Source organism: Neurospora tetrasperma (assembly GCF_000213175.1).
Source record: "Neurospora tetrasperma FGSC 2508 unplaced genomic scaffold NEUTE1scaffold_6, whole genome shotgun sequence".
Classification (NCBI taxonomy): domain Eukaryota; kingdom Fungi; phylum Ascomycota; class Sordariomycetes; order Sordariales; family Sordariaceae; genus Neurospora; species Neurospora tetrasperma.
The window spans coordinates 1,021,118-1,044,502 of NW_009799104.1; the positions used below are offsets into that span (position 1 = coordinate 1,021,118).

General features: G+C 52.4%; 6 protein-coding genes across 6 annotated transcripts in view; 2 read left to right on the top strand and 4 right to left on the bottom strand.

Annotated features, from left to right (window-relative positions):
* NEUTE1DRAFT_112697 (uncharacterized protein) overlaps positions 1-173 on the bottom strand; it is a gene marked incomplete at both ends in the record, with an annotated part of 1,539 nt that extends 1,366 nt beyond the window's left edge. Inside the window, one exon of the mRNA XM_009855846.1 lies at positions 49-173. Within this exon, the coding sequence (XP_009854148.1) occupies positions 49-173 (125 nt within the window). The remainder of the gene's footprint in view (positions 1-48) is intronic.
* Positions 174-1,473: 1,300 nt separating this feature from the next.
* NEUTE1DRAFT_131775 (uncharacterized protein) lies at positions 1,474-1,950 on the bottom strand (the record flags this gene model as incomplete). The annotated part of the gene is made up of 2 exons (XM_009855847.1): positions 1,474-1,726; positions 1,901-1,950. The coding sequence occupies 2 exons, from the start codon at positions 1,948-1,950 to the stop codon at positions 1,474-1,476; spliced, it is 303 nt and encodes a 100-aa protein (XP_009854149.1).
* Positions 1,951-4,522: 2,572 nt separating this feature from the next.
* NEUTE1DRAFT_103622 (uncharacterized protein) lies at positions 4,523-5,711 on the top strand (the record flags this gene model as incomplete). The annotated part of the gene is made up of 3 exons (XM_009855848.1): positions 4,523-4,535; positions 4,689-4,973; positions 5,044-5,711. 3 exons carry the CDS (start codon positions 4,523-4,525, stop codon positions 5,709-5,711), a joined length of 966 nt encoding a protein of 321 aa, XP_009854150.1.
* A 388-nt stretch (positions 5,712-6,099) lies between these two features.
* On the bottom strand, positions 6,100-7,849 carry NEUTE1DRAFT_68606 (uncharacterized protein; the record flags this gene model as incomplete). The annotated part of the gene is made up of 4 exons (XM_009855849.1): positions 6,100-6,327; positions 6,402-6,542; positions 6,651-6,734; positions 6,840-7,849. 4 exons carry the CDS (start codon positions 7,767-7,769, stop codon positions 6,256-6,258), a joined length of 1,227 nt encoding a protein of 408 aa, XP_009854151.1.
* A 1,409-nt stretch (positions 7,850-9,258) lies between these two features.
* On the bottom strand, positions 9,259-12,561 carry NEUTE1DRAFT_87296 (uncharacterized protein; the record flags this gene model as incomplete). The annotated part of the gene is made up of 7 exons (XM_009855850.1): positions 9,259-10,389; positions 10,466-10,533; positions 10,623-11,622; positions 11,678-12,167; positions 12,224-12,297; positions 12,358-12,429; positions 12,483-12,561. 7 exons carry the CDS (start codon positions 12,559-12,561, stop codon positions 9,869-9,871), a joined length of 2,304 nt encoding a protein of 767 aa, XP_009854152.1.
* Positions 12,562-19,211: 6,650 nt separating this feature from the next.
* Positions 19,212-22,422, top strand: NEUTE1DRAFT_87299 (uncharacterized protein; the record flags this gene model as incomplete). Its single annotated transcript, XM_009855851.1, has 7 exons — positions 19,212-19,287; positions 19,345-19,440; positions 19,694-20,350; positions 20,504-20,724; positions 20,828-20,963; positions 21,081-21,803; positions 22,001-22,422. The coding sequence occupies 7 exons, from the start codon at positions 19,212-19,214 to the stop codon at positions 22,420-22,422; spliced, it is 2,331 nt and encodes a 776-aa protein (XP_009854153.1).
* Positions 22,423-23,385: the final 963 nt, after the last annotated feature.

Sequence of the window (23,385 nt, forward strand, 5' to 3'; positions counted from 1 at the left end):
CAAGACATCTTTTGTTTCCTTTTCAATTCAAAAGTTATCGTGACTCACCCCTTGACTTCGGTTGCTTGAGAGGTGCTCTCTATGATATAAACATACTTCTCCTCCCGCCGATCGTCGCCCATGTACTCGTGATCATGTCCGCAGTGGTTGCACCGCCACTCGGTGTCCAGCATGATGTAGTTGCATTTGCAGCAGGTGAGCGGCTTGAACTGGAGGAGGTTGGGGGCGACGAGGCGGGAGTTGAAGACGGTTGGGGTGGGGATGGGGATGGGGATGGGTTTGGAGAGTTTCGGATGGCATTGTTGTTGTTGATTGAATTAAATCTGGACTGGGATGGGAAGTATCGATGTGTGGAGGTGATGATGATGGAGGTGATGATGGGTTGTGAGAAGCCATTTTGGTATCGAAGGAGTCTTTTTTGGCGTTTCAGGGAAATCGATGTCGGTCAGGGTGCTTGCTGGTGGGCTTTGTATAGTCGCTGTAGTGTTTGAGATATGAAGCTAGTACAGTCTTCGCTACCTGACTTCGAAATCACTGCTTGATACAAAGTGAGTGTGAGTTCTGATAGTCGCTCTCGTTGTCATCTTTGTTATGGGGTCTACCATATAAGATATAACTGCTCAACCGCGCTACTGGAATCGATACAAAGCTGGACGAATTGAAGCTTGTGTGTTGTTGTAGAGCCGGGGTTGCTACTGGCGAATTCTGGAGCCTGAACTCCTCTTTTGTCACTATTCCGTGAGGTAGCCCTGCCAATCACCTACTTCATCGCGCTTAGCTATCCCCTGTCTTTTGTCCATATCCTACCATAGCAGGTCCAGCATTTCTCATAAATCTTAGGATAAGCGCTGCTGTGGACTTTGCAAATGCGCACGTTGAATTTCTACCACCATTTCAGATCACATTCAAAAGTGCCTCCCATTCCCGGATATCTATGCAAGTCTGGTGCTCTTGGAACGATCGGGCAAATCGGAGGGATATGATCGCAAAAAAAAAAAAGAGGGAAAAAAAAGAGGAAGCAAGGCCGCTTCTCTCTTGAGCTGAACATAGAGAGGTATGTAGTCGAACGGTAATGGTTGATATATTGCTGATTGTAAAATGTGGTTGAGTTCGCAACTTCAAGTCGTTATGGTTCATGCCTATGTGTTTGCGCAGGATCCTTGCCTGCTTGCCACTCTCACCACAGCTCGCTGCACTTGACCGCCACCGGCGAACCGGGCTGCATTTGAAGGTATTTGGCAAGCAAACGAATCTCTGCCTCAGTGTAAACCGTGATATGAGTTGCCGCGGTGAGTCTCTGTAACCAAGTGACAGTTCTCATCATACTGACTTGAAAATGCCCAACCGTTCATATACGCCCCTTTCCGCGTCCAGGTATCGAAATAGCGATATCGCCTCGAGACTTCGTTACCATCGTCCACGCTGGCATGACGAATATCCTCTCGGTTTAATTTTCCACGTCAGAGTTTTCTTTTAAATTCGTTGAGCGTGATCGGAAACCTGTCCTCGAAGGATACCCGCCCCCTCTGTGGAGTGCTCGACGTAGCGCGAGGCGACACTCGAGCTCGATGCCTTTGATGATAACGTTCCAGTAGACATCCGGCTGTGCGTGGTTGTGTAAATGAGCTTGACGGGCATGAAGATGTCGCGGAGATGGCGGCGGCCTCCGGGAAGGATGTCGCCTGTTGGGTTGGGGGTGGCGTAGGTGAGGGAGACGGAGTCGGCTCTGTAGAGGGAGTTGTGGTACTGTATTAGGTCTCGAGTGTAAGGGGCAGTCTATTGAGGCCCATGTTTAGCTGGGGAGATGACTTCTTCTTCTGTTAGTTGGAGGAGGTCAGATCTTGGTCAAGAAGAATAGGGGAAGATGGAGTTGCCAAAGTAACTCTCGTGTTCGAGATACTTGCGCCACATGCCGGCGACATATTCATCGTTGATACGTGCTGGGACCATCTTGACCAAAGTAGAGTAGGCAATGAGTTTATCGCTTTCGAAGGTTAGTTTGCAGGCCGTGGAGGACTCGATCAAGCGGGCCCAAAGGTGGTAATGGCTCAGCTCGTCTTCTTTTTGCTCCGTATATGACGTTTTAGTGTCGAAGAACAGGCGTTGTCTTTGTACATTACGGGACCGGCTTCGATTATCCGAGGATGGAGTCGGTTGGGAAATTTTCCCGCCGCATTATGCTCGAATTACTCCCACACTAGTTGTCGCTTGCCGAAATGTAGTATACGAGGTGATCAAATACGCCCCTGGAGGACTTGGCATGTGGTGTTCACCAGAGCTTCGGTAACCTCTCGGTTCCAGAAGGTTGGATCGAAGTTTAGATAATGTTGGGATACCGAGGTCAGGGTCCCATCGCCGCGACTTTGGTCCAACCCGATGGCTTGAGGCGCACCAAGATCTGTGTTTCGTGGATTTACCAGAGACTCAGACCAGACGGGTCGGATGCCAGCAATGGTCTTCCTGGTGCGAATTACATCTTTTGTGATTTTCGACACAGTCCTTTAGCCATGAGATTTGACTTTGTTGATGGCCTGCTGCAAGGTCTCGTTGCATGGCAGTTTTTGAGATGATTTACTCTGCAGCTGCATCACATCCAAGACCTGTACAGATGGATCAGTCCGCACGTGTCTTGCGTCGGGTAAGCACTTGCAGTCATGTATGTCTGCAACGGTGAGCCAGGGCGCGGACATTGGGATCGGTAGTTGAATAGTTCGGATGTGACTTATGATTTCCAGCGCTTCTATCGGCACTTGTGATATGAATGACGATGTTCCAGGGCGAATCCGGGGAGAGGGTAGCGAGGGAGAAACAAGATTAGTAGCGACAACTAGCGAGGGCTAGCGAGGCAAATGCGGAGGAGGCGCGGAGGGAGCGGAATTTGGTAAGAAGAAACAACGTGGCCCGGAGAATTGGCTGTGGTTACCAACACACTATGCAGCCCTGTTGGTTGGCGGCGAGCCTCGGGAACGACGGTTGGAATGATCCATTCTCGGTTATCGAGGAGGGCGATCGAGTCATCCAAGTGGGCCGACAGAGAAATGACATGTGCCCACTCGAGGCAATTCGATCCGTGATTGATGATGTTGTCACGACGTTGGAATCATTCGTGTCCCGTATCGAGTATTTTTAGAGCAGAGAACTGAAAGCTTCCACTTCGTTGTAATGCTGGGAAATGCCTGCCGTGGTATGGACGGGAGTTGGGAAGTTTGCTTGCTAACGGATGTGGCCCAAGCTCGGGGCCTGCACAACACATGAACAGGCAGTGCGGGGGCTACGCAGTAGTCGGGTGGATACAGATTTTATGCTTATCCACAAGCGGCTAGCTGTGAGTGAGGAGGAACCCTGCGGGTTTGAGGTGCGCCAGTGTGTCATGTCGGCCATGTCAGTGGTCTGGGACCTGCCCTGACAGTTTTGCATCGTCCAGTCTCTGTTTCATGATGTGGGGGAGAACCTAAGAGATGGATACCCCGACGTCAACTTCTTACCTCTACTTACAAGTCCAACTGAAGCATTACTAAAATAGTAGCTGTAATACCTAGAAAAGGTGGGTGGTTTACCTCTACACAGTACCTAGGAGACTAATGTACTTCACGTGCAATAAAAGTAAACTGGACCTACAATTCTACAAATCCGTAAACGCCCGCTCGCATCCCTCCCTGGCTAATTTCGCTTTCCAGGCGCTAATCTCCATCTTGCTCGTCCCCGTACTTACCTCTTCCTTTTTCCAAAAAGACACTTATTCTCGCGTCATTTCTTCTTTTTCCTTTTCTCAACAAAAAAACACACCAACAAGCATCCAAAAGGCAAAGTTTGACGACGCATACCATCATCGCCAGCTACACTCTGTCGTTCGTCAACTTTCCAGTCTCAAAAGGTGTGTGTTCACCAGTCATCACCCACACAAACACTTGCATGTTTTGCCCCTTCCCTCCTGTTGCGACGCGGTACACGCACCTCCTCCTCCTCTGCTCTAGTCGATGCGGGCAGTCCGGCCATTGGCAGAGCGCCGAGCATGTGTCACTGGGTGTCACTGCTGGAACGGTCCCCGACGGGACCATCAGATTGCAACTTAAGCAGCTGATCTAAATAAACAACGAGCCACTCATTGCCAATTGCTTGTGTCTCAATGTCAGATGCAGACCCTCGGGGTGTCTGTCAGTCAAAGGCACCAACAAGTAGTCATCCCAGGTGGAAGAAGCCGTCTCTCTCTCCGTGTCCATCTCTTCAACTCCCGCCCGTCGTCAAATCAGCTTCGGTTTCCTCAGCCCCATCATTGACGTACCCTTATTGCTTATCTCTCCCTGCCTCCACATAACTCCCACGTTGGCCCCTTGGATGGCGTTCCATATTTAGCCTCACTTTCCTCGTCATCTGTTCCCTTCATTCCTCTTTCCCGCGTCATCCGCTGCTCCATCTCGACAACATCAACAATAATCCACTAACAAACCCGCCAGTTTGACCATACCATATTCTTGTTCCGCCTTTTCTTGGTTACCCACAACCCATACAATCAACCGCCAAAATGCCAGGTGTTCGTAAGTTTGCCGCATCCGTCTTCCATCAGCCCGGCTGTCCCCATCGCAACGGGACCGGCGACCATGACAACAACTCGATCCACAAGCGGACAACCAGGGCCCATTTGTCGACATGAAGCGCGAAACCAGCCGGCTGACTTTTCGTTACCACAGCTTTCGACGCGTTCACCAACCTGAAGGCGAAGCTCAGGGCTGCCTTCAAGAAGCCCACTGAGAAGAGGGCGTCCAAGCCCGTCGACCACGCTAAGCCCACCGAGGCTGCTGCCGATGCCGCTCAGCACGACCCTGTTGCCGCTGCCGCTCCTCCTGCTCCTGCCAAGGATGCCACCAAGCCCGCTGCTGCTGCTGCTGCCGCTCCCGGTGCCGTCGAGCTAGCTGCCAACGAGGCCCCTCAAGAAGCCCCCAAGGAGGCTGCCAAGGAGGAGACTCCCGCTGCCGGTACGTTTACACCCGAACCCCGCGCTCAACCTTGGCTTGAGCAAGATAGCTAACCATACATAACATTCAGCCCCCGCCGCCGCCCCCGTCGAGGTTTCTGCCGAGCCCCCCGCTGCCAAGGCTGTTCCGGCCGAGAGCGCCGCTCCTGCCGCCGTTGCCGCTCCTGCTGAGGAGAAGAAGGAGGAGGAGAAGGAGGAGAAGAAGGATGAGAAGAAGGAGGAAGCTGCTGCTGCTGCTCCTAGTGAGAACACCCCCGTTCCTAGCGTAACCCCCGCTCCTGAGGTCGCTGCACCTGCGGTAGAAGCCCCCGAGGTTGCCGCTGCCCCTGAAGTTGCTGTTCCCGAGCAGAAGAAGGAGGAGGAGAAGAAGGAGGAGAAGGAAGAGGCTTCTTCTCTTCCCGAGGTTGTCAGCGCCCCCTTTGAAATCCCCGAGATCGCCGCCCCCGAGTTTGCTGGTGCTCCGGTTGCTGCTGCTACCGAGGCTGCCGCTGTGCCCGTGGCTGTCGTTGATGAGAAGGAGGCTGTTGCCGTCCCCGCTGCTCATGAAGTCAAGAAGGTTGTGGAGGAGGCTTCCGCTGCCCCTGCTGAGACTGAGACTCCTGCTCCTGCAGCTGCCGTCGCCGAGCCTCCTGCTGCTGTCGCCGCTCCCGCCGAGACTGCTGCCCCCGCCGCCCCCGTTGCCGAGGAGAAGAAGGACGAGGAGAAGAAGGAGGAGGCTGCTGCTGCTACCACCGCTTAAACGACACGATGACTGGATCATCATGGATTTTGTTAAGCGCGACTGCGACGCGATGTGTTTGTTGAAGACTAGGTGCGGTTTGCCAAAAGTGAACTCGAAAAAAATGTACGGCGGATTTGGATGGCTTGGCTAGACCGAGGACGAGGACGGAAAGACGGAACGGGAGGTCGAGGCGTTGCAGGATTGGACTGGGACACGCTCAGTTTCGGTGTCCCCTCATGGGTTTCTACGCTATCATGTTTTCGGTACTGCGTCATGTTGGCGGGATATGTGTTACCGACGATACCAGGGTCTACTTCCCTTTTTTTAATTAGTTTCTGATACCCAACTATTACTTGTCACCTACTTACGTCCCACAAAGACACAGTTGTTCGGTGGAATGTCGAATGCCGTTGCGGTGAGTATCATTTCATCGTCAGTAAGCAAGGGAAGAAGAATCGACAATATGAAGCAGTTCCAGATCCTGATATCGCTCGCTATCCAAAAGACTGGGAGTCGAATCCAAAACACAGGACAAAGGGTTCATTCCCTCGAGCGGCTTCATTCAAACTTCTTCCTCTTCTGAATCGTCATCGTCGCCAGGATCAGGCATGACGATGCGATTGAGGTGCGTTACCTATAACCCGCCCCAGTTAGCAATAATCTGGATACAGCATTTGTGACTGTAAGCAGGGGGATATCGGTACTTACAAACGGAACCATAGCCCTGATAACATCAAGCACCTGTTCCTGCCCGTTTTCTGATGTGAAGACAGAATCAGGCAACTTCTTCCCCACGGTGAAGTTGCGCAGCTTGAGCAACTCTATGTCTCTATGCTCAGCATCGAAGCCCTAGAATCAAAAAAGCCCGTTAGCTGACCCGTCTCTGACCATTTCACCCCTCAACAAAAGAGTCGAAAACCAACAACCCAATCAGACAGCAGCGAAATTCCGACGCACCTTGGGTTTAGTCTTCAGCGCATTCTCAGCATTAGCCACACAGAATGCCTTAATAACCGCCCTCTCTTCATCCAACCCACCATCCTGCTCTTCCTCCTCTTCCTCCTCCTCCTCCTCCTCCTCATCTTTCTTCCCCCTCCCCTTCTTCTTCTTGTTCTTCTCTTCCCGTTTCTTCCTTCCATATATCACCGACTCCTTTCCCCCCTTCCCAAGAAACGTGTCCCTAAACGTCTTATCCATCAACACCCTCCTCCACCGTCCCGGCCTCTCATCCACACTAGCCCTCAATCTTGCAAGCGCCGGCCCATCAGGATGCCACAGCCCGCCACCCACAAAACACTTGCCCGGCTCCACATGCACATAGTAACACGCATACGGGCCTTTCCGTCCCGTGCGCGACCAGCTCGCGCTGTAGTGCGGCTTATAAGGCGTGGGATCTTTGCTGAAGCGGATGTCTCGATAAATGCGGAAGTTGATGTCTCGGAAGGGTAACTCGGGAATGGTGGAGTCACATGAGGCGATGATTTCGTCGGTGAGCGAGGTGGCGTAGGATTCCCAGTCTGAGAGGGAGCGGCGGTACTCGGCGTCGTGGAGTTTGAGCCAGGAGCGCTTGTTGTTGCGCCGCAGATCGGCGAGGAAGAGGAGGGTGTTGGGGTGGATGGTGGAGGGGGTGTAGGGTACGCCGTTTGGGTCGCGGAGTTTGGGGATGGGGATGAAAGTGAGCTTGGGGGAGGAAGTGGAATCATCTGATTCTTCTTCGTTGTTGTTGTTGTTTTGATGAGTATTGTCGTCGTCGTCGTCATTTTGGGTTTCGGGGTCGTCGTTATAGGCGTCTTCGTCGTCTTCGTCGTCGTTTTCGTCCAAGTCGGAATCGGCTTCTACTTTGGCCTTCTTTGGCCTGCCGCGTGTGGCTTTGGCTTTGGATTTGGCGTTGGATTTGGATTTGGCAGCGGCGGAAGCTTCTGGTGAGTCGGAATCAGAGTCCCCGCCTTCAAAGTAATGGCTTTTCTTTGCGGAGGCAGAGACGCGCGTTGAGCGGCGACGCGCGGAGTAGTCGGGTGTTGAGACTGCGTCGTCATCATGCGCGATGGCTGCGGCTTTGCGCTTGCGGGGTGGCATTGTTTGTTTGCTTATCGGATGAATTGACTTGAGTGGTTCGAATATAAAAATTGGGTAAGGAACGAGAGACAAGAAACTCCCCAAAAAAATGATTAAAGTGCCAAGTCCAAGGGACGATTTTTAAGTGTTCAATCTTTCATCACTGGGTTATGACGTCGAAGGCAAACGCGATCGAAGGGGGGCGATTTCAATTGTTTGTTCGCGTTGCTGGATCGCGAGAGCACGTGGCTGGCTGACTGTGAGCTTATGTCATCCTGTCTTTTTTTCCGTCTTTCATCGTATCTTCCCTCGAGTTCCATCCCCCAAACTTCTGAACGGAAAGTCAGTTGGCGAAATGGGTTGTTCAATATATCGCATCTTCTGTTATGTTTTGAATTTGAGTTCCGCACTTTCATATCCACTGTTTACCTTTGGAGAATGCTCGAGTCAAATCCCCCAAAGTTGAGGCATCTGCAACGTTGTATTGTCCCTCACTGGTGCCACCTCACGATCTTCTAGTACTCGTAGACAGAGGAGCGGGTTGGGGTCAAAGATGCCCCGACGAAACTCTCCAATTCTCCTCTTCTCTCCTCATTGTCGTTACTTCACATGCATATTACTTATTGGTTACCCCACACGATACTCACCCTGTTTGAGGTTACACGATGTCTTGGCCATTCCCCAACTTATCCAGACTCGGATGAAGACGGCCTCCAACTCGAGCGAGGTTGACCTACTCTGATAACGTTTGCTTCTCTTTCCTTGAAATATCCTTTGGTAAGAGGACGACGGGTTCTCACTCTCATCCCAATTCTTCTTTTCCTATTCTATTTTGACTCTACCTTTTCTCATCAACTACCCAACACCTCTCTCACCAGTCAACTCTTGAAATCACCCAAAAATGTCCCAAAAAACCAGCTACCCCTCCCCCCTCCTCCGAGAGCTCCAAGAAAATGGCTTCACCGTAATCCGCTCCCTCCTCACCCTCTCCGAACTCACCACCCTCCGCTCCGCCGCAGACTCCCTGACGGCCCTTGCCCGCGCCGGTTCCTGGCCCTACATCCGAACCGTAGGCAAACAATTCCCACCCTGGCCCTCCTCTCCCCCCGCCGACGGTTCCGGAATCTGGGGCGTCCAACACCTCTTACACCCGGACCTGCCGCCCCTCCTCCCCCAAGACATGGAATCCAAAAACGCCTTTCTGAAGCTCTACTTTTCCCCTTCCATCCTCTCCATCGCTAAGCAACTGTTGCCCGAGGGCACCACGGACGACGACCTGGTAATGGAACTGTTCAACATGCTCGTTCGGCCCGACAAGGAGTTTGCTCTGAGCTGGCATCGGGACGATATCCCCGCGACTGCGTCCGCCGAGGAAGAAAGGCAGAGGCTGGTGCTGCCGGCTACGGAACCCCGCTACCATACGCAATGGAACTTGAGTCTCGTCGACAACGATACGTCGCTGGTGTTGGTTCCCAAGTCACACACGCGCCCGCGCACAGACGAAGAGCGCGCAGCGGATCCGTTTGAGCCCGATATGCCGGGACAGCTGGTTGTGGAGCTGAATGCGGGGGACGTGGCGTTTTATGATAATAATATTCTGCATAGGGGGGTGTATTCATGTCACAAAGAGAGGACGACGTTGCATGGAAGTGTCGGGCATGTGGCGGGCACATCAAGTGGGAAGAGGGCGAGGAATGTGTTGCAGCATGGGGTCGGGGAGTGGGTAGAACGATGTGATTTCTCGGCATTGGGGGAGAGAGGGGAGGAGGCGAGAGAGAGGGCGGAGGGGATGAGGGAGCGGTTGGTGAGGATGGGGAGGGAGAATAAGGATGTTGGGTTTTCGCTTGATGGTTAGGTAGGGGCTGGTGTGGTGTGTGTGAATATGGGCAGTGAGTGGTATGAATGGTTATTAGCGAAGCCAAGGTGTCTGAGTTCTAACGATTTGGTCCAAATTCAGAAATAACGGATATGTCACCCACAACCAAGAACAGTCTGATATGTACAATCCCCCAAGTCTTTCAACCTACCGCTGCTACCACTTCTTCGCCCCACACAAACTGCACTCTTCCCAGCCAGCCCAATACATACCAATTTCCAAACATCCCATCCGCCCAGCTCACTCACCCACTCTTATAGACCCCCACCGAACTCGGGAAATTATTCACATTATCCGCGTACCACGCAACACTCACTCCATCCCTCGTCAACATACTCTGCGCTCCAATCGTGTTCAATCCATAGATATTCACATTCGAACACCCGGTCCCCTCCACACTCGCAATCCTACTCTGACACGTCTGCCCCGCCGCAAACGTCGAGCAAGCAGTACTGTAATCGCTGAAAAACGAATACAAGCCCGCTCCATACACAAGGATGTTCTTGCTGTTGAGCACCCGGAGACCCCAAGCTGCTGCGCAGTTCCCCGATACTCCCGAGCAGGAAGTGGAGAAGTTGGGATCGTTGAGGGAGGAAACAGACGGGAAGGGGACCAAGGCGTTGGGTGTGGGCTGGTAGTAAGGCGTTTCGGTCTGGATCATGCCCATGAAGATGTTTTGGGTGGAGGAGAGCTGGTATTGGTAGAGAACGTGGTGCTCGGACCCGGTGCCGTAGAGCCAGAAGGTGCCGCTGGTGGATTCGATGTCTGTATTTATTGGAAAAGGAGGGAGGGGGTTAGGTTAAGGGCGTCAAAGAAAATGGGAGAGGAAAAGAGGACTTACAAAGACCACGACCGCTGTAGAGAGTAATCTGCGTATTTGCCGCGTCATCGATATCATGGTCGGCGGTCCTGTTATCCATGTACGTTAGTTTCCATACTCTCCTCGCTCTCTCTCTCTCTCTCTCCCGTCCCAGGCAAAAGAGATGAGGGTTACTCACCACAACCAAACATTTTCCATATACAACCCGCTCGCCCCCTTGGTGATATGCATGGCCATAAACGCCACAATACACTCCTGCCTCACCGTTGGATTCCCGGGCGTCTTCAAACACTGCCCGACCTGCTGCTGACTGCCCACAAACCCGCCAATCCGTGTGTGCACATCCCACATTCCACTGGGGTTACTCGCCGGACTGGCCAAGTTCCACTCAATCAGCACTGCGCCCGCCTGCGCGTTCTGCGTGGAAACGATAAAGTCGCTTAGCTCCACCGTGCCCGCCTGTCCGCTGGAGCTGCCCACTTGTAGGACTGGCTTGGGGTTGTTGATATCATTGAAAAACCCGCCGGCCGACATGATGGTGGCGTAGGATTCGCCGACAATCTTGGCGCCAGGCGGGATGCGGATGGTTGAGGTGACCCGGTACAGCCCGTAGTCCAGGTAGAGCACCTTACCCTGGGCGACGGCGGTGTTGATAGCGTTTTGCAGGGCGGCGGTGTCGTCGGTTGCGGCGTCACCCTTGGCGCCCGAGGCACGGGCAGAGATGAATTGCGAGGCGGAGAGAGTCTCATATTGAGGCTTGGAGCGCGTGTAGTAGCGCCCGTTGGAGGCGAGCAGGCTAACGGGGCGTGGGTTGGGAGTTAGGGCGCCGGCGAACTCGACAGGGCCGGAGGGGGTGTATTTATGGCCGTTGCCCCAGGCCGTGATGGTGGTTGAGCCGGTGGAGCCGGAAAGGTAAGTGCCTTGGGGACCTTTGACGGCGATGGGGACGTTCGTGAGGGCAATGTTCTCGAGGACGAGAGTGCCGGCGGTGTCGGGACTACTGGCAGTGGTCCAGGAGGTGGAAATGGCGACGGGGGTGTTGGTGAAGGAACTATCGAAGACGATGATGGAGCCGGTTTCTACCTTGCCGCTGCCGGCGGTGATGTCAATGCCAACGCCACAGTTGTTAATGGAGAGGCCAGAATATGTCCAGCCCCAGTTCCACAGATGATAGATGGCTTGGGAGGGTCAGCAGACTATATCAAGATGTAAGAAGAAATATGATGAGCTCACCTGTCTTGCAGTTGTTGAACTTCAGGTTCCTCATAGTGAACTGCTGATTACCCATTGAAGCACCAGTGGCACCACCGTTGAAGGTCAGATCCGTGACGAAACCACCGCTACCCTCTTCCATGAACAAACCGACATGGACAACATTCGATGCCGTCGGCATGTTGAAGACGATGTTCTGCAGACTCGTCGCCTGTGAACTTGGCCAATGAATACCTGTGGCGGCATTGGCAGGTGGAATATTCGTAGTATCGATAACAAAATTGCGAATTTGACGGAAGAAGACGTTGACAGCCTTCCAGTTCAGGTACTGAGTGTAGTAAGGATTCGCATCAATTAGACCAAAACCAGCAAAGTTAGCCGTGGCCTTGAGTGTAGGTGGGGAGCTCGCATCTCCGATCAATTGTGTAAAGTATGCTGGCTTGATGGACCCAGAGATAAGGTAGGTTCCGGCGGGGAAGTAGACAACGGCTGGAGTCGTGGTGGTCGAGGTCTAAAGACAATTGTTAGAATAAGCTTTTTCAACCAGCTCAAACCCGAAACACTTACACAGCCTTGGTTGCAAGGATTTCCGGCGGTGATGGCGGCATTAATAGCAATTGTATCGTCGGTAACACCATCTCCTATTCCCGTGTTAGACTTGATCGTGCCTATAACTCTGGGAACACTTTGGCTCAACATACCCTTTGCTCCATAATCCTTGACGTTTCGAAAGACCGGATATCCAGAGTACGCGAAGGGGGCATAACCACGATCTAGCCATGTTGTTAGCCTTGAGAGTAACTTAGAAACTAGTGACTCCCCTTACGAGCAATGTCCCCCATCCAGTATGCATTGACAGCAGATGTTAGGCTGGCAACAGCCAGCAGAAGGGTGCCAAGACGCATGGTGAAAGTTGGACGGCCGCGGCTGTAACGAGACGAAGACCCGATATCTGTCCCACCGAAGTACAACAGGATGAAGAAGTAAGAATTCGTGTTATCCCTAGCACGCGGGACAACGGCTGATATATCTGATTTCTTGAGGAATGTTGAAAGTGTCCCCGAAGCCCCCTTGATGTAAAACCTGCCGCATTTCTGTAAAGAGAAGTTGCTTGATTGATAGAAGGGGTGGCAACACTAGGAAGCATGAATCCAATATCATCTCACAACTGCTGAATGATACACCACCTGCCTACTTGGTATGGGCGAGGTACGTGACCTAAGTGAAGTCTATGATCCATCACAAAGGGCCGAATGTCCACGCCACATTAGTGTTCCAGGATACACTAGGAGATACAAAACATTCTCTTCACGGGACCATCCTCTTTGGGAAGAGTCTCCTCTATGCCTGGCCCCCGTCAATATGAAGGAAACGATGTTCATTCGCGGTGTTGTTCTTCTCGGGCCGCTACCACTGGCGGCGTCTACCACCATCTTCGCAGGATGGAGGCTCATGGGCAAGGGTCAGCTGAAGGACTTTTGTTCATCCATGACACCCAGCGAGGTGCCCATTCGAATTTTTCAAAGCCTTTTTGTTTAAGAACTAGTGAATAGGAGGATGGTAAAGTGAGGGGCGTACTAAGACAACGCCCGTCATGAGGTTGCGTCTGGGTGTGTATCCTCTGGATGTATCCGCACATTACCGAGATCCTGGAGGGCAGCATGAAGGGCATGCAAAATCCGGGGAAGATTAATATTAAGGCAAGTGATAGTGAAGAGAAGACTTGACGCACATGGGAAATGAAGGAGTAGCATTGCTTCCATATGCTTATGAATCCCGTGCTCTGATTTGCTGGCAGCGAACCAATTGCCTTAGCGACTAAATCTTCATTGCAGCAGAATAAGGCCGGATGTGACCACTTGTCAACGTCTAGTGACCAAACTCCCGCGATCCGGTACACACCCGATTCAGATTTATCGTTTCAACGTCTGGGCCCGATGAATGCATGTTTGTCGGCATCAGTGGCACTGGGCATGGACTCCACTAATTCCGGAGATGACAGTTGTGGGCGCCAACGGCACCTGATGGCAGTGGTTGGTTACGGGGCGTTCCGTGAATGTTCTAGCATCCCGGTGACCCGGATCATGTAAGTCGACGGTTCCGTCTGTGGTCCCGAAAGCAAGTATGGACGTGCTTGAATCCCATATGGCTCGCACAAGGGCGAAGAACGTGGTGGGTAACCTCAGACAAGGCGCGCCGGCTGTTACGTCCGATCCAGAACCATGGACCAGACGGAGTGTGCGAGATCCTGCCAGGAACCAGAGAGACAAGGCGCTTATTTAGTAACGAGTGTTCTCTCTAAGACCGAGGCTGTCTATGGTGGGTTTGCCATCTCGTAGCCTTTTGTTTATCCATTTGAAGTATCTGGCGCTATGCGAGCAAATACAGCAGTTGCACTTGCAGAAGATAGCCCGTGTAAAAGGGACTGAAGACAGACCCTCGCTAGAGATGACCGATGCCCACACTAAATGTCAACTGGCTCATGGATTCTCAAAACACGAGCCTTTAGGCAGCGGCCGTATAGCATCCTATTTGAAAAATATGGACACTTGGCTGTGAGAGTGTGGTTTCCAACGCCGGTGGATCACCTGTCAAAGTTCAAAATGCTCTTTCTGGCACTCTTTCCAGATCTTGACTGTACTGGGAAGTTCACGTGCGAAATGTTTACTTACATATCATCGAGGCCTTGATATGCCAACTGCCTGTTGTGTAACGCTTTTTGCTAATCCTTCGTACACGGTAGATGATGTTGCATAACCGACGATGAGTCTCAAATCGACTGTGTCTCTGAAAAGATTGTACAGTTCTAGATGGCTTTTGGTTTATCGACGGGAGTCAGAACGGAGATGGCCTTGAGACATGGCTGAACGTCAAGCCACGTGGGTTATGTCGAATCAACCCAAAGCAGCGGAAGCGCCCTTGACAACCAAGCTGAATGTTAAACATGAATGTGAACCGCCTTCCTATGCTCTCTGACACCGGGTGAAGTCTGCCGAGAGAAGTGCTGGTTCGTATTGTGTTCACAGTGACGGCGCGAATGAGTGTTGTCCAAGCTGAACATGGCATAGAAATGAGGGGGAAAATCGCCGTTGATGAGAAATTCGCTGTGTGTGTGAGTAACCTCAAGTCTGAGACCCAATACCTCTGACAAGCAGCGCGCGCAAGTAATGATGTAAAGAGGGCACGGGAACATCAGACGTGATGTGTTGGACCAAGTCGGAGTGGTGTGTGGTGGTGGTAATATTGAATGCTCGTAGCAGGCTGTTTGGTTGTTGATGCTACCACCACCCCTTTTACCAATGCTGCCAGTCGAGTGTCTCGAACGTCTGCAGTGTAGTGTCAGGTGCAGATCAAAGAGGGCAACTGGCAAGCTCAGAAGACGGCGCTTGATGTTCCGAACCCCATATGGCAAGTAGGAGATGACCCCAGTCAGAGGAGGACGGGTGATGAGGATGAAGGACGTAAAGGAGAGACAAAAGGCCTTGCGAGGAGTTTTAAGTCAAGTACGGTCGTTGATGAGGTTCGCGTGGTATATTTCTCTTTCTGCGTGCAAGTCGTATGCATGGCCTCGAGTTCCAGGCTGTCAGAGAAATCGAACCGGAAGAATTGGATGAGTTGGAAGTTGTTGGGAGGTTCCGCGAGTCTTCCGAGGTTACAGAGTTCCATGCTTCTCCGCACGTCCAGTGTCTCTAGAAAACCGATCTAGCCTCTTCCCCGCTGTCATCGATTTGGCCAGGAGAATCTGGGGTCAGCACAGCCCATCTTCCCCAGATCTCCAAATAGGACATTTTGGCGACATCTCCACACGCGGGCGCCACTTCCGCAGAGCATCGAGATAGGACTTGGATATGCTTCCTCTTTCTCCTCTTCACGTTTGGAACCGCCATGGCTTGGGCTATATCTCGAAGCCGTTCAAGGTTGTAGGCACCAGAATTAATTAAGAGAAAAAGGAAAAAAAGCAACAATGGAGATTGCCAGCGCAGCGACATGTTGAGGGCTTCCGTCTGTCGATCACATTCAAGAAAATGGGACAGGCGGTTTCCTCGGCTCCTTGCGCGCTAGCTTAACATGGATTAGTGGCTTCCCCGCTTTCTCGAACAGCTGCATGCGTCTTGGTGTGCAATTGTTTCTCTAGTCGACTTTGACAACAGAAAGGAATCAGACTGGACATTGGCGGCCCGACGCAGCTCAAGACCACGATTGACTCGGAGGTGAATGCGGCCTAGGATTTTTTGTTCAGCTGGTGAGAAAAGCAACTGAACGATTGGAGTTTGATCAAAAGTGAGGGGGTTCACCGAGATGGATTCGGTGGTTGTTCTCAGAGCACCAGGAGCACCCTTTGGCCATTTGAGAGATCTCAAGTAATCAAATGCAAATGTAGATGAAACGCGTAAGGTATTCGGCCTACAGTTTGGGTGCCGTGGCATTCCAACATACTTGTATGAATGTTCCCTCAGGCCAAAAGCCTTGATGGCGTCAAGAATGCCAGAAGGCCCGTGCGTTGGCAGCGGGGAAAAGCACATGCGAGTGGATGCGGTGTCCTTGAGCTCCCCGTCTCGAGTGGGGAGTGACGTTTCGGAGCTTGAAAGAGGCCACTCCACTCCAAACGTCGTAAATGCGAACATGTCAACGTTGTCAGGGAGACAAAATTGAAATGTTTGAATCCGTCATCTTCGCGGCACGGTGGTACTAACCCAGACTTCATGAGAATGCGTGCCCAGCCAAACTCGCTCTACCAGGCTCGTTGGTTGGTGGTGTCGTCTGGATGTGCTGCGGAGCGAGTGCTATCGATTTCGCCGAGGCACTTGTCGGCCGCCAATACTCCATTACTCCAACAGACGCCTGTTCGAATGAGTTCTGAACCCCAACTTTTATGGCTGATTACCAGGACCGTCTGTGCCTGGCCTGGGCTTGGGGATTGGTTCCTTCCCCCACCCCCACATTTTGCACCTGCCGTGTCTGCATGCTTGCAGGGTTGGGAGGCAGGGAAGGGCCGGTGCCACTTCAGTTGTGTCGGAGGCTGCAGTGCAGTGCGTTCTGGGGTTGACCCCTCCTTCTCACAGGCTTCTCTTGGTCGAACGGCCGTCTTCCCCATTTTCCCGTGCGGAGATGCAGCTTCGATTCCGTCATGGAATGACTACCTGTACCTATGTCCCAAAAGTGGAAGTTAGTGGCAGCATCTTTCATTTCCACACCATACACTCCTCTCGGTGCAATAGATGACGGGAACCCCCACTTTGGCTCAGTCCGATACAAAGACTATCAGGCTGTATTTGCCGGCAAGCCAGGGGCTGAGGTACCCGTCGGAGAAACGGTGCGGGGGATTATTGGAGGCCAGCAAGCAAGCTCCGAGAGGGAGAAGAACTGAAGCGCCAGAAGTAGAAGTCAGTTGCAAGCGGCATGCCCTCCAAATGGCTGGGCGCACATAGGTAGATTTTCGGTTTGAGGTTGGCATCGTATAGGTACCTCTAGAGGTAGGTACCTCTCTGTACCTTACCTAATCACCTCTTGCTGTTTTCAGCCGTCTGCCTGTGGGTCTTTGCCATGTTTCCTTCCACTTTCATTCTTGGTTTGAAGCTCCTAATCGGGAAGTCTCGCACGCCCACTCTTTCCTCCGTACACTAGCAGATGGGAATGATGCTGTGTGCTCGTCAACTCGGTTTCATCTGCCAGTGTTTGTAAAGCCGTGCATCCATCCATCCATCCATCCATCTTTTTCACGTCTGCTTTCCCCCTGTCCTCGTTCAGTTCCCGGTCACCCAGCTGAGGAGACTTGAGACTTGACGATACAGTTACATCGACTGCTCTCGCCCTTCACTCACCCGCCGCACAGCCAGTTGGAGACAGCGGATCAGAGCGGGACGCTGAGGACTGGACTTCATATGAGTCTTTGTTCGCGGTTGCAGTGCTGCAAACACCCGGGCGGTCTTCCTCCCCTTTCCCCACACTTGAATTGAACAAGCCCGCTTTGCACAGCACCCCGGCAACATCTTCCCCGGGCAACATAGCACCTGGGCTGAACATCCTCTTCTCCATCTTCTACCTCGAATCTGTGCCTATACAACCTCAGTCTTGTGCATAACCTCCAACAGACTGCCAAACATCAACGTTACTTCAGGGGGGCACCCAACGAGGAGAAAGTGTTTCAGTCTGTCTAGAGCCCAGTCTCGGCTTCTGCTCAAACAACGTCGACGACACCGCGGCCTGGTGATTTGGTCCATTGATACTTATCGTCCCAGACTCCAAGCGCACGAGGGCGGGACAAAGTCGCCTTGTACATAATTATTTCGAGCAATACGACGGTCTGCCGGGGTAGCAAAAGCAAACCAAGTCGGGCAACACAACAACGGTCCTCATTCCTCAGTATCCCCATTCCCCTCTTTTCTCCTCATTTTCACTTCCCAGCATTGGCATTCTGCCCCCTCTGTCCATTCGCGCTAAAGGTCCTCGAGGCCTTCTTACAGCCAGGACACCACCCAAGATTATTATTATCATTACTATTGTATGTACTTCCATCCGGCATTCTTTGACACTTCTCCCCCCTGTCGTCCATCACTCGACAGGATTGGCACTTCTCCGCTTTTTGGGCGACGGGATGAAGCGCCGAGAGCTCCAAGTCAGCTTTCATCCCTCGGGTCATCCCTCTGTTCCTCCGCATCGCTCCATCATTCCACCCCCTATCCTCCTTCTTCTCCATCCACTCGAGTGTCGTTTCTCCTCATCTCGACGACGACTCCTCACATACGCGAGAGTCGGCTAGTGCCGTCGTGTTGCCTTTGCGAATTGACACAACATACAGACTGGACCTTGCCCATCACCCCACTCCGCAGACAAGGGCTCACAGACCTCCTCTCGTTGCTTTAGGTTGTGTCATTGGCGGTCATCCTGCCTGTTCCTCCCCGCCCTCGTCTTGCTCGACCTCTTTTCGGCCTCGGTGCTTCTACAACGTGCCATAGCCGTACGACATCTCGGCCCTTTCTCCATTGGTACCTCTTGACTGACGCCAGCTGCACTTGTGAGTAAACGGCCATTTATAGGCTACAGAAAGTGGGTTGAGAAAAAGACACTACAACCGAAACTGGCAATTCTCACAAGGACGTGGGGTAAACACTCTCCAAAAAAGAGGACTGGTGATCGGCAAGGTCTAATACGGTGCTATTATTCAGGGCAGTTCGTTGCCCGAGCTTCTACCTTCGTCCACCCGTTCACTGTTTGGCCCTCACCGGAAAAGAGGAAGGGTTGTGTCTGGCGAAATCGCGTTGTTGTGCTACTCCGCAGTCTCATCCTGTCATCCATCCCGCGCAAGCATACACTGCCCAACCCACATCGACGGCGTCCCTTGAACTTCCACCACCCGATCTTGACTACTCAAGTCTACAGTTCCCATTTAGACTTTCCCCTACCCCTCTCCTGACTCCAAAGCGACCTGCGTTCCTATCAGTCAGAATCAAGTAGTACCCATCCGGACTCCAAGTACACAAGGCAAACAACCCTGGCATCATGATGTCCCAACAATCCGTTGCCGTTGAGGCCGCTGGTTCCCTACCGGGGAGTCATGCGCACGAGAGCGGAGAGGCCCGCCCTCAGAAGCCCAAGAATTTACCGTGCAAATTCTGTGCGAAGCGATTCAGGTAAGTGATCCTCAATCTCATTTCTCATCTTCCTTTTGATACTAATATTTGTTCAAGGCGCGTCGAGCATGTTCAGAGACACGAGAGAACCCACACCAAAGAGAAACCTTTTGAGTGCGAATGGGAAGGCTGTGGAAAGAGATTCGGACGACGGTAAGTTTCGATACTTTCATCTCAACCATCATCTCCGCATTTTCTGTGTACGCATTTGACAGTACAAGCCCACCGAGCCAGTCACTCTCACCTCCCACCTTCAACGATCCCCAACTTTTTCTGCTCTCTTTCCCCACGGCCTGCAACCCCTCGCCCTCAAGTATAGCTTTGTTTAGCATCACACAAAAGAAAGAATACACTTTACCGTGGTTCACCTTATACCATCATTCATGACTCTTGAGATAGTCACAAGTCTTTTCATCGCATTATCCTACATTTGCTTACATGGACATCAGGGATCTTCTCGTCCGTCACGAGAAGCTTTGCCATCTCAACGATGGAGCCAGCAACAACAATAATAACGCCAGCAGTAGCAGCAGCAGCAGCAACAACAACAAAAATGCGAACCACAAAGATGGTAACAAACGACGCAAAACGTCTTCGTCAAGCGTCGTGTCTCCACCTCCACTAGAGAATCATACCGATATTCAAATGAAAACTCAGCATAGGCCAGCAACGCAATCTCAGTTCCCCAACGGCAGTATGCAGCCGTCCATGGTCTCGTCCATTCCATCTGACTCTAGGCTTCTATCAAGAGGTCCGGCTTGCAATCTTGATCTGCTTTCCGATGCGGCCACGCACCTTGCCTCCGGTGGTGAGGTCAACAACCTACAGCACATGCAGCCGACTATGATGCAAGGACTCTCGCAACAGCAACCCGATCTCCCCCCGGCCAAGTCTTACCAGGACTCCATGTCTTTCGCAAATCACAATCCAAAGCAGGAACATGGCGCTATGAATGGAGGATATTGTACGCAACCCCCGGGCTCCGAATTCGACCCCCTCTTCATGGGTGACTATGCGTCATCGCACGCCTTCCCTTCACTCTTCGACGGGGAAGCACCGTTTAGTATGTGGTCTCGCCCTGGACCCGAAAGCGGACTACGGGTTGGTCCCTCGAAGCCCAATTCGACATTTCCTTCGAGGTTTCCGTCGGTACAGCCGGAGCTTCGAGATGGTCCAGACGGGAGTGCCAGACTGCATGCTGATACGATGAAAGCAGCAAATTTGACGATTTCGGCAAAGGACCATTCCGTCATGAAAGCCAAGCTCGATGAATTCTCTTCGGTTCTGCCCAGCAACTTCGTGTTTCCTTCGCGCCATACTTTACAGAGATTCTTGGAGGGCTATTTCACTGGGTTCCATGACCATCTTCCCTTCATTCATCTGCCGACCTTTTTACCCGTGGAAGCTTCCCCTGAATTGCTATTAGCCATTACTTCCGTAGGTGCCCAGTACCGCTTCGAGCGATCTAGAGGCCATGCGCTCTGGTATGCCGCCAAAGCTGTTGCCTTGGAACAGATCCGACGACGAAATAGTTACGAAGTGCAGGGCCTTCTACCGACTTCGGCGGCATATAGCCCCCATTCCACGAGACCATCACCGAGCTCAGGGTTTCGACACTCGTATCCTTCTGTTCATCGAGACCGCCCAGTCACTCAAGACACACACCGGGAGCCCTAGTAAGTTACGTGCTCTTGCTTGCTGCATTTTATGAACGCTGACCCTTGATAGCTCCCCTAATACCCCACAGTCACGCCTCGAGACCATTCAAGCAATGCTTCTTCTTTTCGCTATAGGTCTGTGGGGGGCCAAAGCCATCCTCCACGAGGCACTGTCCCTGCAGAGCCAACTTGCCCTCTTGGTCAGGGAAGAAGGTCTCCACGGCGAGCCCAACCAAGCGCCCGACTGGGAGAGTTGGGTACGCACCGAATCAGCGACTCGAACGAAGCTGATAGCATACTGCTTCTTCAACCTCTGCAGTGTTGCGTACAACACGGTCCCCCTACTCCTTACATCCGAGGTCCAGCTCTATCTGCCCAATGCCACTCGTTTGTGGAGAGCAGGAGATGCGAACCAGTGGCAAGAAGTGCGACAAACCTCTCCCAGTACCGAAGTCCCTTTGCCAATCGCGTTTTCTCGGTTGTTCAATCGTGGGATCCAGGGCCCGCCTCCACAACTCACGTCACTGGGTAACTACGTTCTTATCCATGCTATCCTCCAGCACATCTTTGTGCTCAAGCAGGCAACTTTTGCCACGTCCCTGGGAATGCAGAGAGCCCTAAGAGGGCAGGAGAATGAGGATATTTGTCAAGCGATTCGAGTGTGGTTTCACAGTGTTGAGCAGCAACGACACGTAGAGGGGTTCGATACGTGGGATCCTGTCGACTCCAATTCGGTGGCCTTGCACAGGGTGGCGTTCATCAGGCTGAATACGGACTTGAATTCGAGTCGCCATCTCGAATCGCGTGCTTACAACGCCGCTGGGCGGGCCTATGCGGAGGCACCTCTGCTTTTGCGTGGTATGCTACTCAATCGTGCAGTATATCAAGCTATTCAGGCACTTAGCCCGCTGGTCAAGATGGGCGTCAACTACGTGGCGAGGACCAAGTCGCCTGAATGGGGCGTGCAACATTCCAGTACGATTCTTGTCTTAACTCTTGATCTTCCGTCCCTGGAACATTTATTGATCCCAAGCTAACCGAGCCTCTTCTGGTAGTGAGCAACAATGAATGCGCCGTCCTAGTATCCAAATGGCTCTTGACCCTCGCGTCCATCGGCCCAACCGACCCGCCGATAACATCCGAAGAAAGCCAGCTCCTCGAGGGCCTCCGCCGCATGTTAGACGAGACCGAGTTCGCCGTTCCCATTGACCCGGCTATCGGCGGAGGGGCACAACAAAATCATAACCACCAGCAGAGGTCGACCGACGGGCCAGCTACCGACCCCACCAACCTTCGCCAGCTCGCGGCGGCCGTAGTCAGGTTATGGGCCGAGACGTTTAGGGGCACTCATATCTTTGAGTTTGTGGACATGATGGGTTCTGGGCTGGAAACCTATGCGTATCATATTGAGAATCCAAGGGACAGGACGCCGTTGGCTATGGGGAGGATGGGTACCAATCATCAGATGCAAATGTAGTGAGGGGCAGCATGATTCACTGATTTGGGAAGAAGTCATTGGTATAGGGATAGGTGAACAAAGGGACAGAGGCTCGGTGTCTTCTTGTTTGGGAAAACATTACACTGGCGGGATGTCATGGCGTCACCCGCCGGTCCGTATGGGCGTTGAACAGGCGGTTTTTGGAAAGAAATGGGTGATAATATAGAAACCATCATATTACAATTAACGTTCATGTTAGAGAACCGCCAATTCAATTGAGGAGACACGGTTTCTTCGTATAACGCAGAACCATACTTGTAAGGTTCTGTTATCGTGGAAAAGCCTTACATTCTACCTTTAATCTAAGCAGGGCAGAGTCATCCACTTTTGTCCCAATTATCACCCGCATCATTGCATAGCATCTACCGGTGGTGGTAACACATGGGGGCGATGGTCATGTCACAACCTACCCCAGCCTCTGGACCTAGCCAATCGGCGGCCGGCCAGGAGACTGTGCTGCAGTCATAGCATAGCCTCCCCGGGCCGGGGAACATGATGGCTATACTCATGATGGGACATTCTCCTGAAGGCTTTCCGCTCGTAGGCAATCTAGAAGCGCATGGAGATGGACTCCCAACGTGTGCTTTGAGCTACCTATAATTGGAAGGTTCGTTGGAAAACCAAGGTAGGTAGAACGCCGACATATGCAGGCGAGGAAAGGAAAAAAATCCATGCTTTGCTGAAATGAAGATGAGAATGCAAGTTTGCCTTGGTGTCAACCCCATCAGCACGATTGTACCAATTGCTACCACAGCAGCACATTTAAGGTTACAGCACAGCTGGGGGCTTCCCGCTTGACAGGGCAGCAATGTTAAAAAAATGTCAGCGTCGTTTGTCGTCATCATGTCACTCAGCGCGCTTCAGGAGGAGCCGTGAAGATCTCGGAGTTGGAACCTCAAGAGAGTTAAGTGAAGGACTGATAGCTTGGTCTGATCCCCCCCC